Source organism: Phyllobates terribilis, unplaced genomic scaffold, assembly GCF_046119375.1.
Source record: "Phyllobates terribilis strain yellow unplaced genomic scaffold, ASM4611937v1 Scaffold_12__6_contigs__length_324123572, whole genome shotgun sequence".
NCBI classification, from domain to species: domain Eukaryota; kingdom Metazoa; phylum Chordata; class Amphibia; order Anura; family Dendrobatidae; genus Phyllobates; species Phyllobates terribilis.
In genome coordinates this window covers 296,677,164-296,693,362 of record NW_027362772.1, presented here as the reverse complement: position 1 = coordinate 296,693,362, position 16,199 = coordinate 296,677,164, and the positions used below count along the sequence as shown (strand labels likewise).

Genomic DNA, 16,199 nt, shown 5'->3' with positions numbered 1-16,199 from the left:
CCCCCATTACTAACCCCATAGTCAGAGTTAAAAGAAAACACAAACACCCAGAATAAAGTCCTTTAATAGAAATAAAGACACATTCCTTTATTGTTCTAAATTAAACCATACTTATCGTCACGCCCATTCCAGCTGAAGCCAACGATCTCCTGCAATAAAAGTAAAATAATAAAGCAACATCATCCTTACCTTCCCATGGTTCCCAGGACAGCTCCAGCTCTGCTACATAGAGATGACAGGCTGGACCGCAGCAGAACGCTGCCATCCAGCTTGCCATGCCGCAGACACTGAGAAGCGAAGGCATGCTTGCGCTCCTCAGTGTCTCGCTGTGACGGCATAAAGATGAGACGAGTTCATGTCCAATGGAACTCGGTGCACCTCATGCACGTCACTGACAGCGTGGGAAAATTCTCCTGCACTCAGCGCTTCAGCGTGAGAATTCTCCCACGCTGTCAGTGAGGTACATGAGGTGAGCTGAGTTCATTGGATATGAGCTCACCTCATGCACGTCACTGACAGTGTGGGAAAATTCTCACGCTGAAGCGCTGAGTGCAGGAGAATTTTCCTACGCTGTCAGTGACGTGCATGAGGTGAGCTCATATCCAATGAACTCAGCTCACCTCATGTACGTCACTGACAGCGTGGGAGAATTCTCACGCTGAAGCGCTGAGTGCAGGAGAATTTTCCCACGCTGTCAGTGACGTGCATGAGGTGCGCCGAGCTCATTGGACATGAACTCGTCTCATCTTTATGCCGTCACAGCGAGACACTGAGGAGCGCAAGCATGCCTGCGCTTCTCAGTGTCTGCGGGATGACAGGCTGGATGGCAGCTTTCTGCTGCGGTCCAGCCTGTCATCTCGATGTAGCAGAGCTGAAGCTGTTGTGGGAACCATGGAAAGTTAAGGATGAGGTTGCTTTATTATTTTACTTTTATTGCAGAAGACATTGGCTTCAGCTGGAATGGGCGTGATGGTAAGTATGGTTTAATTTAGAACAATAAAGAATTGTGTGTTAATTTCAATTAAAGGACTTTTTTCTGGGTGTTGTGTTTTTTTTAAATACTTTACTAGAAATTCATGGCGGTCATGTCTAATATTGGCGTGACCCCATGAATTTCGGGCTTAGGGCCAGCTGATAATGCCAAGCTGGCCCTAACCCCTTTATTACCCAGTGAGCCACCGCACCAGGGCCCTGGATGAGTTGGGTACAGCGTCAGAATATGGCGCTTCTATGAACGCGCCATTTTCCGGGGTGGCTGCGGACTGCAATTTGCAGAAGGGGGGACCCAGAAAGCTTGGGCCTCCCTGCGCTGCAGATTCCAGCCCCCAGCTGCCTAGTTGTACCTGGCTGGACACAAAAATAGGGCAAAGCCCCACGTATTTTTTTTTTTAATTATTTCATGAAATTCATGAAATAATTAAGAAAAAAAGGGCTTTCCTATATTGTTGTGTCCGGCCAGGTACAAATAGGCAGCTGGTGGTTGGGGGCAGCCCGTTCCTGCCTGCTGTACCTGGCTAGACACAAATATAGTGCGAAGCCCCACGTCAATTTTTTTTAAAATTATTTAATGAAACTAGATGGTGGCCCGATTCTAACGCATCGGGTATTCTAGAATATGTATGTGGCAGACCCGGCGCAATCAGCAGAGCGGTGTTTAAATTTGGCGCCAAAATCGCTGACTGGTCGTGGCCAGCAACCGCGACCAATCAGCAAAGCGGTGTTGAAATTTGGCGACTATATCGCTGATTGGTCACGGCCGGCGGTCGCGACTAATCAGCAGAGCGGGGTTTAAATTTTGCGCCAATAATGCTGATTGGTCGCGGTCACGACCAATCAGCAAAGCGGTGTTTAAATTTTGCGCCAATAATGCTGATTGGTTGCGGTCGCGACCAATCAGCAAAGCGGTGTATAAATTTGGCGCCAATAATGGTGATTGGTCACGACCGCGACCATTCAGCAGAGCGGTGTTTAAATTTGGCGGCAACAATTTTGATTAGTCGCGGCCGGCGGTCGCGACCAATCAGCAGAGCGGGGTTTAAATTTGGCGCCAAAATCGCTGATTGGTCTCGGCCGGCAACCGTTACCAATCAGCCGAGCAGGGTTTAAATTTGGCGCCAATACTGCTGATTGGTCGCGGACGGCGACCGCGATCAATCAGCAGAGCGGTGTTTAAATTTGGCGCCAATAATGCTGATTAGTCGCGGCCGGCATCCGTGACCAATTAGCAGAGCGGGGTTTAAATTTGGCGCCAATCTCGCTGATTGCTCGCGGCTGGAGTCCGCGACGAATCAGCAGAGCGTTGTTTAAATTTGGCTCCAATCTCACTGATTGGACACGTCTGGCGTCCGCGACCAATCAGCAGAGCGTTGTTTAAATTTGGCGCCAAGCTCGCTGATTGGTCGCGGCCGCTATTTAAATGTGGCGCCCAAATCGGTGATTGGTCGCGGGCAGCGTCCGCGACCAATCAGCAGAGCGGTGTTTAACTTTAGCGCCAAGATCACTGATTGGTCGCGTGTGGAGAGCGCGACCAATCAGCGAATCGTATTGGTGAGGGCCGGGGAGCGCCTGCCTGGTCGGATACTTCCACTGCGAGAAGCCAGGAGATGAGCGACTGCTCGCAGCAGAAGTATCCCGACCCGCAGCACCGCTCCCCGGTCCTCCCTTGACACCCTAGCCGCTGATGTCCCCACAGTATCCGCATGGTGTTACAAAGATCCGGACATTTGTGTTAAAAATCGCTGATTGGTCGCTGGTGCTGCCCGCGACCAATCACTGATTTGGGCGCCAAATTTAAATATCGGCCGCAACCAATCACCGATCTTGGCTTCACATTTAAACACCGCTGTGCTGATTGGTCGCCGACGCAGGGCGCGACCAATCACCGATTTTGGCGCCACATTTAAATAGCGTCCGCGACCAATCAGTACAGCGGTGTTTAAATGCGGAGCCAAGATAGGTGATTGGTCGTGGCCGATATTTAAATTTGGCGCCCAAATCGGTGATTGGTCGTAGGCAGCGCCAGCGACCAATCAGCGATTTTTAACACAAATGTCCGGACCTTTGTAACACCATGCGGATACTGTGGGGACATCAGCGGCTAGGGTGTGAAGGGAGGACCGGGGAGCGGCGCTGCGGGTCGGGATACTTCTGCTGCGAGCGCCCGCTCATGTCCCGGGTTCTCGCAGCGGAAGTATCCGCACAGGCAGCGCCGCTGACATCCATGCGGCTAGGGTGTAAAGAGAGGACCGGGGAGCGGCGCTGACATCCAATTGGTCGCGGCCGCTATTTAAATGTGCCGCACAAATCGGTGATTGGTCGCCGTCTTGACCGCGACCAATCACTGATCTTGCCACCAAAGTTAAACACTACTGTGCTGATTGGTCACGGACGCTGCCCGCGACCAATCACCGATTTGTGCGCCAAATTTAAATATCAGCCTCATGCACGTCACTGACAGCGTGGGAAAATTCTCCTGCACTCAGCGCTTCAGCCTGAGAATTCTCTCACGCTGTCAGTGACGTACATGAGGTGAGCTGAGTTCATTGGACATGAGCTCACCTCATGCACGTCACTGACAGCGTGGGAAAATTCTCACGCTGAAGCGCTGAGTGCAGGAGAATTTTCCCACGCTGTCAGTGACGTGCATGAGGTGCGCCGAGTTCATTGGACATGAACTCGGCTCATCTGGATGCCGTCACAGCCTGACACTGAGGAGCGCAAGCATGCCTGCGCTTCTCAGTGTCTGCGGGATGACAGGCTGGATGGCAGCTTTCTGCTGCGGTCCAGCCTGTCATCTCGATGTAGCAAAGCTGAAGCTGTCGTCGGAACCATGGAAAGGTAAGGATGATGTTGCTTTATTATTTTTCTTTTATTACAGGAGATCGTTGGCTTCAGCTGGAATGGGCGTGACGGAAAGTATGGTTTAATTTAGAACAATAAAGAATTGTGTCTTTATTTCAATTAAAGGACTTTATTCTGGGTGTTTATGTTTTTTTTTAACTTTGACTATGGGGTTAGTAATGGGGGTGTCTTATAGATGCCTCTCCATTACTAACCTGGGCTTGATGTCAGCTGGCATTATAAGCTGACATCAACCCCAACCCTATTACCCCACTGCCACCGCTACAGGGCAGTGGGAAGAGCGAGGCTAAGTGCCAGAATTGGCGCATCCTATGGATGCGCCATTTCTGGTACAGCTGACGGCTGGTGTTTCTAGCCTGGGAGGGGGCCAATATTCATGGTACCCTTCCTGGGCTATTAATATCTGCCCCCAGCTGTCTGCCTAGCCTTTGCTAGCTATTAAAATAGGGGGGACCCCACGTCATTTTTTTGGGGGGGTCCCCCATTTTAATAGCTAGTAAAGGCTAGGTATTCAGCTGGGGGCTGATATTAGTAGCCTGGGAAGCTCCATGGGTATTACCCCCTTCCCAGGCTTCAAACATCTTCCCCAGCCATCTGCTTAACCTCCGCTAGAGAGTAAAATTATGGGGGCTCCCACGCCAATTTTTTTTTTTAATAAATCCTTTATTTTAACACTAAATGACAAGTACAGTAATCAACACTGTCACTGTACTTCATATATATGTGACTGACATGTTTATATCTATCCAATCTATGTGTGATTCTCTATTCCTTCTATTCTAAATTGTCGGGTACAGATGCTGAATTGCTGGCCGGCTTTTTTAAAGAGACGGTGCATGAAAACACTATTATTTTTTTAAATAAATCCTTTACACTAAATGACAAGTACAGTAACCAACACTGTCACAGTACTTATTATATATGTGATTGGCATGTTTATATCTATCTATCTATGTGTGAAGCTCTATTCTTTCTGTTATAAATTGTCGGGTACCGCTGCTGAATTGCTGGCCGGCTTTTTTAAAGAGACGGTGCATGAAAACACTATTATTTTTTTTAATAAATCCTTTACACTAAATGACAAGTACAGTAAGCAACACTGTCACTGTACTTCTTATATGTGTGACTGACATGTTTCTATCTATCTAATCTATGTGTGATGCTCTATTCCTTCTTGTCTAAATTGTCGGGTACCGGTGTATGCCGCTGCTGAATTGCCGGCCGGCTTTTTTAAAGAGAGCGTCTTCTGAGTAATTTGTCAGCTTTTGGACACCTTTGAAGGTGTTTTCTATGTGTTTCTATGTGTTTTTGTTTGCCTGCCATTGGTTTTAACGGTGTTCGACGGTGTTCTAAGGTGTTCGACGAACAGTTCGACGAACAGTTCCTCGAACATCCCGGTGTTCGACGAACCGAACCGAACCCGAACACTACGGGGGTGGCTCAACACTAGTCTGAACCTGCGCCTAACTCCAACTCGATGTCTCTATACTTCTGTTTCTAAGTTTGGTGTCTACTCGCTACTTCATTGCAAGTACCTTGTGTTTATCTGGTTCTGCTTGTCTCTTTTCCCTTCCTCCGTATCTACCTCCTGTGTTCTAACAATCTTCCTGTATTTTCCAGTCTGTTCCATGTGAACAGAGCCCTGTCCCCTCTTCCTTCACCTTCCATTCTGCCCAGCTTGTCTACCACTCCGGCAGTTCCTTTCTGCTCAGCTTGTCCACCGCTCCTGCGGTTTCGCTCTGCCCTGCTTGCTCACTGCACCAGCGGTTTCGCTCTGCTCTGCTTTCTCACCGCAACAGTTGTATCGCTCTGCTCTGCTTTCTCACCGCAACAGTTGTATTGCTCTGCTCTGCTTGCTCACCGCACCAGTGGTTTCCCTCTGCTCTGCTTGCTCACAGCACCTGTGGTTTCACTCTGCTCTGCTTGCTCACCGCACCTGCGGTTTCACTCTGCCCTGCTTGCTCACCGCACCAGCAGTTTCGCTCTGTGGTTTCGCACATGCGGTTTTGCTCTGCCCTGCTTGCTCATAGCACCAGCGGTATCGCTCTGCTCCACTTGCTCACCGCACCTACGGTTTCGCTCTTCTCTGCTTGCTCACCGCACCTGCGGTTTCTCTCTGCTCTGCTTGTCTACTGCATCTGTGACTCTGTTCCTGTATCCCAGTCAGTACTGGTCCCTATCCAGCCTGCGCTCCAACCTGCTAGTATCCGTGTCTGTCCTGTCTGCACTCCAGCCGTGCTTGCCAGTACCCACCTGTCTGCAAACCAGCCGTGCTGGCCAGTATGCCATCCTAACCTGCCTGTTCCTGCATTCCCCAGTGTGGGTCAACAGCCGTGTCCGGGGTCTGGCCTGTAGTAGCACGTGGTCACTTTGTTCGGTTCCTCCCTGGTTCACGGAGTCGATTGAGTGACTGTGGTCGGACCGGGTTGATACTTAGTTACGACCATCCAGGCACTCCTCGGTTCATGGTCCAGTGGGATCACTAATCACGCTCACGCCAGTCAGTCCGGGCGTGTGCGTAACAGAGTATTTGTGATGCTGAAATTGAGGTGGAGGAGAGCCCACTTGAAGGAGCACTTGATATCCGTTGAAGCACCTGCTGTTTTTGTGTCTCATCTGGAATTTGAAGTGATGGGCGTGTCCATAAGAAAGGGATCGTATCACATTGTCCACGAAAAGAAGTAGACATCTTAGTTTGGCTGGAAGATGGTCTTTCTTCTGCAGATGTTACTGTTGCTTTAACACCTACCCCAAGGACACAACCTTTTTTTCCCTTTCCAACACGCCTATTCCCCTTTCCACCAGCAGCAGACCTTTTGCCACTCATTTTGGTGGTTAACTAATTGGCAACTCTGTAGTTGTCTGCACAAAATGCGATGGATGGAAACCGAGCAGAGCTGAGTGACCAAACTGTGGTACTAGCCCAAAAGGATTGGCTGGGTTAGATGCAGTAAAACGGTTTTATTAGATACACAGGTGGTGTAGCTTGGTTCAGATGGGCTACTCCAGTGCCTAACAGACACTGCTACAGGCCCAAAAGGATTTACTGGGCTAAATGCAGTAAAAAAATGTTATTTGATACACAGGTGGTGTAGCTTGGTTCAGATGGGCTACTCCAATGACTAGCAGACACTGCTACAGGCCCAAAAGGATTTACTGGGCTAGATGCAGTAAAAATTATTATTTGATACACAGGTGGTGTAGCTTGGTTCAGATGGGCTACTCCAATGACAGTATGTTGTCTTCCTGGCTCAGATTTAAAACATATGCAAATCTGATCTAAAAATTACTGGCAGGTGCTGGTGAGAGTCTAGCAGTCATGGTGCACATTGGCACCAGTGACCAAGTTAGCCATAGGTGGCAGGTCCTTAAAAATGATTACAGGGATTTAGGTTTTAAGTTTAAGGCAAGGATCTCAACTGTAGTTTTCTCTGAAATATTATGTGGGTTGGGGTTCCTGGGCCTCTAGGTCAATTTCTCCATTGGCTACTGCCTTTAGGCAGGGGATAGGGTGAACCTCAATAGGATGGCTGCAGCTGTGCTTGGGGAAACAATGGCTAGGATGTTGGAAGAGAGTTTAAGCGAGGGACTGATGGGAAGGCAATGACTATATATGAGGGGAGGTATTGACGATAGCCATCAATTAAAGCAGGTATACACAGGGCATACATAGGAGCCTCTGCATTATTCCTTAATAATAGCTTATGCTTTAGGATGTAAGAAAAAAACAACTGGAGCACTTCTTTATGCACAAAATGCTCATTCCAAGCAATATGGATTTTGTGTAATGTAAGTTTTCAAGAAATCTCATTTACATACTGCATAAAAAAATCTATTGGGAAAATGAACCCATCATGTAGATTTTCACAGTGAATTTAACCCATTTTAAAGTGTAGGGGAAATTTGATGGAAAATATGTATAAAAAATCCACAGCAAAATCCAAATCTAACAGCTGAATCAGATGTCCGATATTTCCATGTACGAGAAAAACTGGCCAAATTTTGGATCACACTTTGATCAGAGTTTGATCAGAGTGTGATCCTAGTGGCATTAGTTTTTCTCATATGTGAAGAAAAAATTGGGTTGCATTCTCCATTCTGACAAGGAATTGGAATTTCACGGACCAAAGATTTGCATTGTTGATTTTGATATGACCCTTGCATCAAAATCGGACATGTCTCAGCAATTTTCCAATATCTTCAAGTTCTGCGAAAAATCACGGACAAGTGAAAAGCCCCATAGACTATCTCAGGCACAAGTGCTATCCTTGAAAACCATGAATAGCACTTGTATGAAAAAATCAGAAATCTGAATGAGCCCTTACTTCTTCAAATTTTATTGTAGATCTAAATGTGGATTTTTACAGAATCTTCATGAAAACCTGCATCCGTAAATTTACACAAATGAATGTACCTTCACAAAAGAACTAAAAGTAATTGTACCAACAACTGAAATTTTAAATTATGATTTTATCATCTTTAACTTGTTTTCCTGGGTTCTGGAGTAAACAAAGGAAAACATTGACACTAATCATCTCAGAGGCTTTATCTTCTTTATCATATGTAATAATCAGTGCTTTTGCTCAGGTTGATTAACCCCTTTGATTACCCAAACCAATGAAAATCAAATTTGCCCATTTTGTGTCTACTTAAAATTAATTAAGACAAAGAAAAATTTAGATACATACCCTCTGTAAAAGTCTTTATAAGATTTTCAATTGGAAATGACAAGGCATCCTCTGCAAAGACCATGTCAGGTTTATCTGAAAAATAATGCTCCAGACATTGTCTGGAATCATAACCACCTTTATGGTAGAGCTTATAGTTGCTGGAATCCATTGTCTAATCACAGACGGTGTATGACAGACGGGGTATCACAGACGAGGTGCTGACTCTTTTTATGCTGTCACCAGGAACCAATTTACAAATCATGTTAGTAAGAATTAATGATCAGGTCATGAGTTCTTATTTTCATAGAGAGTCATGGGATGCTACAATGACCTAGTGATTGAAAGATCTTTACATATAAAAAGAAATATAACACTTGAGACAAAAACAAAATGCTTAACCCATTACAGAACGGGTCTTCAGGAGAACTCAAACGTTTTTGAGTTTGCTTTTAGATATTGAAGTATTTGCAAAACACTATATTTTGCCTCATTGCGGCTTTGTGAGGTCTTTATAGCTTTCCAGGGTTTAGTTTGTACACATATCATTTTAGGAACGTGTTTGAAGGGACAAGCAATAAGAAACATCATTCTGTAATGTTTTTATTTTGTGTAGTTCACCCCTAATTATTATTTTTTCCTTTTTTTCGCTTTTTGTAAACTCATACCAAAACATATACAAAGCAAAATATATTTGATTTCATAACATTAAGGATAAAAGCAGGCACAAGTCCATTGTGTTTAACCTATGACGTAACACATTGATACAGAGGAAGGCAAAAACCCGATGAGTCAGATGCTAATTGCCACATATATATTTGCAACCGTCAGAGCACAGGGGCTCCTTCTTCAGGTAATTTACAAAAAAACACTTTTTTTTTCTGGTTAGCCAATATAGGTATCACTCCAAGAATACTTTTTTTCATTTTTGGGCATAAAAGTATTTTGTTCAAGGTGAATTGAATTTAGCAAAAAAAATAACATCTGATTCTCCTAAATCTAAATGTGATTCATTTCTTGATGGTCACCATTGTGCTGAATTAAAAAAAGGCCGGAAATGGGAATAAAAACAATGAAAGATACAAGAGCAGAGTGAGGAAGACTGGAGATGATGGAAAGAGGAAAGAAGAGGACACGTGGAGCAGAGGAATGGACGGCGGGCTGTGGCAGCTGGGCAGGTCAGGGGCAAGGTAAGTACTGCATTTGTTTTTTACACTCTACATTTATTATTCTTTGGAGTCTGGAGAGACTCCAGACCATAATAAGGGGCATTCAATTCGCAATAATTAACTTCAATGTGAATCAAATTTCCCTGACAAATTTGAGCAACCTCACTAATTCGCTAATCTCTACAATACAAAATGGTACCAATAATGCCAAAGTCAATAGGTGGCCTCAGTATGGCACTTTAGGGACTCATTATAATTATGTGGACATTATTCTAGATCTTCACTAAGACCACGTGGTTATATGTGCATACTATACCCCTATGTGTTCACTGTATAGCCCTATGGGCACGAGCTGCAAGGGCAGTGCTAATCAGTAAACATTAGTGATGAGCGAACGTGCTCATCACTGCTCAGTACTCGCCCGAGCATCTCACTGCTCGACAAGCTCGGCGAGTATTTCCAGCTTGCTCGGGCGGATGCTCGGGTCCCCTCCCTGCATGTTTGGTTCTTTTTAGAGAGCCAATGAACATGCAGGGTGTTACGGATCCGGGTGGTGGAACCTCTGTGCTGTGGTGTAAGGAGGGACCAGAGGGGCGTAACTAGGTATCAACTCGAACCGACCAAGGTCGTACGGCAGCTCAATCGACTCCGTGACCAGGGAATGACCGAGCAGAGGGACCAGGTGCTACTCTGGGATAGACCTTGTATGAGAGCAGGTGACACCCACGGGTCAGAAGGCAGGGACTGACAGGTACAGCAGATGAGCACGGCAGCCAGGCTGACGGGTGATCCAGGCCGACGGGCTGGCAGACACGGCAGGTAACAAGCAGGAGCCTCCAGGTAGGCTGGCTGGTAGGCACGGCAGGTAACAAGCAGGTGCTTCTAGGTAAGCAGGCTGGCAGGCACGGCAGGTAACGGGCAGGTGCTTCCAGGTAAGCAGGCAGGTAGCGCCCATAGACAGACTGGCGGACTGGACTGTAGACAGGCTGGTGGGCTGGACTTGTAGTCAGGCTGGCGGACTGGACTTGTAGTCTGGCTGGCGGGCTGGACTTGTAGTCAGGCTGGCGGGCCGGACTGGTAGTCAGGCTGGCGGGCTGGACTTGTAGTCAGGCTAGCAGCGGGACCTGGGGGCTGAAGCAGAGTATAACACACGAAGCTACAACCTTGCATGGGCACCTCCATTTTGGAGGAAGTGCCTTTTACATGAAAGGTTCTCCGGCCATTGGCCGGGGACTCCTTAGGACGGCATGCGCGGCCCTTTTAAGAGGGAGGGAGCGCGCGCGCCCTAAGCACAGTGCCTGGGAAGCTGCACGTGCTGGCAGCATCAGAGGCAGGAGCGCCAGAGGACGCCGGACAGGGAGCGCGGCGGTAAGTGGGACGCCGTCTCTGCCTGTCAGGGGGCAGAGATGCCCATACTACAGTACCCCCCCTCTTTGCCCCCTCTTTTTTTAGGCCTGAAAGAATTTTTTTAAGGAGAAGCGGGGCGTGGATGTTCTCCCTGGGTTCCCAAGTTCTCTCCTCTGGGCCAAACCCCTTCCAATCCACCAGAAAAATGGTTTTTCCTCTTACCCTCTTGGTGGCCAGAATGTTCTCTACCTCATACACGTCCTCAGCGGAGACCGGAGCTGGGTAGGTACCTGGATTGTTGGAAAAATAATTAAGCACAACTGGTTTGAGGAGAGATAAGTGGAAGGAGTTGGGAATCCGTAAGGTGGCCGGGAGTTTTACCTTGTAAGCTACTGGGTTGATTCGCTGGAGGACTTCAAATGATGAACTGTGGACCCAACTTATAGGAGGGTATTTTGAGGCGAACATGTTTGGAGGAGACCCAAACCTTGTCTCCCGGACGAAATTGAGGGTTAATCCAGACGTCTCTTATAAGCATGTGTCTTCATCCGCTCGGAGGATTGAAGAAGTGCGGACCTATTGTCTCGAGATGAGCGGTGTTTGACTAGAACTGTTCGCCAATCTCAAGTTCGAGCTGTTTTGGGCGGTGTTCGAGTCGTTCGATGAACGCGAACGATTTGCAAAAAATTTGACTGTTTGAGGTTATGTTCGATAACTGTTCATGCACCAAAAGCGTAACTGGATTTTTTCACATCATGCAGGGATTGTCTGCCACTCACTGTAATGCCTCAGCCATGGTGGTTGTGGCATTACAGTGGTTGCCCAAATCGATGGGAACAGTGCTCACAGTGAAACATGAAAAGCCAGCAATTCAGCAGCGGCATACCCGACAATTTAGAACAGGAAGAATAGAGCATCACACATAGATTAGATAGATAGAAACATGTTAGTCACATATATAAGAAGTACAGTGACAGTGTTGGTTGCTGTACTTGTCATTTAATGTTAAAGGATTTATTAAAAAAAAATAATAGAGTTTTCATGCACCGTCTCTTTAAAAAAGCCGGCCGGCAATTCAGCAGCGGTACCCGACAATTTAGAACAGAAAGAATAGAGCATCACACATAGATTAGATAGATAGAAACATGTCAGTCACATATATAATAAGTACAGTGATAGTGTTGATTACTGTACTTGTCATTTAGTGTTAAAATAAAGGATTTATTAAAAAAAAAAATTGGTCTGGGGTTCCCCGTAATTTTAGTCTCTAGCGGATGTTAAGTAGACGGCTGGGGCAGATGTTTGAAGCCTGGGAAGGGGGTAATACCCACGGAGCTTCCCATGCTACTAATATCAGCCCCCAGCTTAATACCTAGCCTTTACTAGCTATTAAAATGGGGGACCCCCAAAAAAAATGATGTGGGGTCCCCCCTATTTAAATAGCTAGCAAAGGCTGGGCAGATAGCTGGGGGCTGATATTAGTAGCCCGGGAAGGGTGCCATGAATATTGGCCCCCTCCCAGGCTAGAAACACCAGCCGTCAGCCACCCCAGAAATGGTGCATCCATAGCATGCGCCAATTCTGGCACTTAGACTCGCTCTTCCCACTGCCCTGTAGCAGTGGCAGTGGGGTAATAGGGCTGGGGTTGATGTCAGCTTATAATGCCAGCTGACATCAAGCCCAGGTTAGTAATGGAGAGGCATCTATAAGACACCCCCATTACTAACCCCATAGTCAAAGTTAAAAAAACACAAACACCCAGAATAAAGTCCTTTATTTGAAATAAAGACACATTCCTTTAATGTTCTAAACGAAACCATACTTACCGTCACGCCCATTGCAGCTGAAGCCAATGTCTTCTGCAATAAAAGTAAAATAATAAACCAACCTCATCCTTACCTTTCCATGGTTCCCAGGTTGGCTTCAGCTCTGCTACACTGACATGACAGGCTGGATCACAGCAGAAAGCTGCCATCCAGCTTGCCATGTCGCAGACACTAAGAAGCGCAGGCATGCTTGCGCTCCTCAGTGTCTCGCTGTGACAGCATCCAGATGAGCCGAGTTCATGTCCAATGAACTCAGCTCACCTTATGCACGTAACTGACAGCGTGGGAGAATTCTCGTGCGCATGCGGTGAGCGCAGGAGAATTCTCCCACGCTGTCAGTGACGTGAGAATTCTCCTGCGCATGCGGTGAGCGCAGGAGAATTCTCTCACACTCACCGTATGCGCAGGAGAATTCTCCCACGCTGTCAGTGACGTGCATGAGGTGAGCTGAGTTCATTGGACATGAATTCGGGTCATCTGGATGCCGTCACAGCGAGACACTGAGGAGCTTCACTGAGGAGCTTCTCAGTGTCTGCGGCATGGCAAGCTGGATGGCATTGAGGTGACAGGCTGGATCGCAGCTTAGCGCTGCCATCCAGCTTGTCATCCTTCATAGACACTGCAGAGCGCAAACATGCCTGCGTTCTGCAGTGTCTCTGAAGGATAACAAGCTGGATGGTAGCGCTCTGCTGCGATCCAGCGCTTCAGAGACACTGCAGGTAGCGCTTCAGAGACACTGCAGGTAGCGCTTCAGAGACACTGCAGAGCGCAAGCATGCCTGCGCTCTGAAGTGTCTATGAAGGATGACAAGCTGGATGGCTGCGCTCAGCTGCGATCCAGCCTGTCATCTCAATGCCATCGCAGCGTGGGAGAATTCTCCTGCTCAAGTGCTGAGCGCAGGAGAATTCTCCCACGCTGTCAGTGATGTGCATGAGGTGAGCTGAGTTTATTGGACATGAACTCGGCTCATCTGGATGCTGTCACAGCGAGACACTGAGGAGCTTCACTGAGGAGCTTCTCAGTGTCTGCGGCATGGCAATCTGGATGGCAGGGTTCTGCTACGATAAAGCCTGTCATGTCAATGTAGCAGAGCTGAAGCTGTCCTGGGAACCATGGAAGGGAAAGGATGAGGTTGGTTTATTATTTTACTATTATTGCAGAAGACATTGGCTTCAGCTGGAATGGGCAATACGGTAAGTAGGGTTTCATTTAGAACATTAAAGGAATGTGTCTTTATTTCAATTAAATGACTTTATTCTGGGTGCTTGTGTTTTTTAAACTTTGATTATGGGGTTAGTAATGGGGGTGTCTTATAGACGCCTCTCCATTACTAACCTGGGCTTGATGTCAGCTGGCATTATAAGTTGACATCAACCCCAGTCCTATTACCCCACTGCCACCACTACAGGGCAGTGGGAAGAGCGAGGCTAAGTGCCAGAATTGGCGCATCCTGTGGATGCACCATTTCTGGGGTGGCTGACGGCTGGGGTTTCTAGCCTGGGAGGGGGCCAATATTCATGGCAAACTTCCTGGGCTACTAATATCAGCCCCAGCTGTCTGCCTAGCCTTTGTTAGCTATTAAAATAGGGGGGGCCCCACTTCATTTTTTGGGGGGGTCCCCCACTTTAATAGCTAGTAAAGGCTAGGTATTCATCTGGGGGCTGATATTAGTAGCCTGGGAAGCTCCGTGGGTATTATCCCCTTCCCAGGCTTCAATCATCTTCCCCAGCCGTCTGCTTAACCTCCGCTAGAGACTAAAATTACGGGGAACCCACGCCAATTTTTTTTCTTAAAAATCTTTAATTTTAACACTAAATGACAAGTACAGTAATCAACACTATCACTGTACTTCTTAGTATATGTGACTGACATGTTTCTATCTATCTAATCTATGTGTGATACTCTATTCTTTCTGTTCTAAATTGTCGGGTACCGATGTTGAATTACTGGCCGGCTTTTTTAAAGAGACGGGTGCATGAAAACACTATTATTTTTTTTTAATAAATCCTTTAACACTAAATGACAAGTACAGTAACCAACACTGTCACTGTACTTCTTATATATGTGACTGACATGTTTCTATCCATCTAATCTATGTGTGATGCTCTATTCTTTCTGTTCTAAATTGTCGGGTACCGATGCTGAATTGCCAGCTGGCTTTTTTAAAGAGAGTGTCTTCTGAGTAGTTTGTCAGTTTTTGGACACCTTTGAAGGTGTTTTCTATGTGTTTTTGTTTGCCTGCCATTGGTTTTAACGGTGTTCGACGGTGTTCTAAGGTGTTCAACGAACAGTTCCACGAACATCCCGGTGTTTGACGAACCAAACCGAACCCGAACACTACGGGGGTGGCTCAACACTACTAGTGTCCTCCCAAATGGTAGAAAATTTGCTGACCACAGACTCAATGGCTGGGTTGTCCACAGCAGCGTAAACGGGAAACGGAATCCGGGGATGTTGACCGTAGACCACAAAGAACGGGGACTTGGAAGAAGATTCGCTTTCATGGTTGTTGTAGGAGAACTCGGCCCTTGGTAGGAGCTCCACCCAATCGGTATGGTGAGCGGTGACGAAGTGTCGGAGGTAGCTGGTAAGGATCTGATTGATACGTTCCACTTGGCCATTGGACTGCGGATAGTAAGCAGAGGAGAAATCCAGGGTTACATCCAGCAGTTTACACGTAGCTCTCCAGAAGCGCGAAATGAACTGGACCCCTCGATCAGATACTATGTGGAGTGGTAGGCCGTGAAAACGAAAGATGTGATGGATGAAATCCTTAGCCAGCATTGATGCAGACGGGAGACCAGGCAGAGGGATGAAGTGGGCCATTTTAGAAAAGCGGTCACCGACCACCCAAATGACCGTACAACCGGGAGAAACAGGGAGATCAGTAATAAAATCCATAGCAATGTGTTGTCATGGGGCAGAAGGTACGGGAAGAGGCAGGAGACGGCCGGCTGGAAGATGTCTGGGAACTTTATTGCGAGCACAGGACGAACAGGCCGTGATGAAGTCTACCACATCCTGGCGCAGGGTAGGCCACCAGTAATGACGAGTAATGAGCAGGAAGGTCTTCTTCTGGCCAGCATGGCTGGCTAGTTTGGATGAATGACCCCAGTGAAGAACCTTCTTACGATCCGGAACCGGTACAAACGTCATACCAGGTGGGAGATGAGAAAGGTCCAAGAGGGCCACATTCATCACTTTGGAGGGATCGATGATATGCATAGGCTCCTCCTCTTGATCGGACAACAGCAAGGATGGGGACAAGGCATTGGTTTTAACGTTCTTGTCCGCCGGGCGGTAATGTAGGGTAAAGTTGAAGTGGGCAA

General features: G+C 47.1%; 1 protein-coding gene across 1 annotated transcript in view; it reads right to left on the bottom strand.

Annotated features, from left to right (window-relative positions):
- Positions 1-8,769, bottom strand: part of LOC141172735 (nicotinamide N-methyltransferase-like) — a 39,554-nt gene extending 30,785 nt beyond the window's left edge. Inside the window, exon 1 of the mRNA XM_073657206.1 lies at positions 8,550-8,769. Coding sequence (XP_073513307.1) covers positions 8,550-8,700 — 151 coding nt within the window. The 5' untranslated portion in view covers positions 8,701-8,769. The remainder of the gene's footprint in view (positions 1-8,549) is intronic.
- Between the last annotated feature and the right edge of the window lie 7,430 nt (positions 8,770-16,199).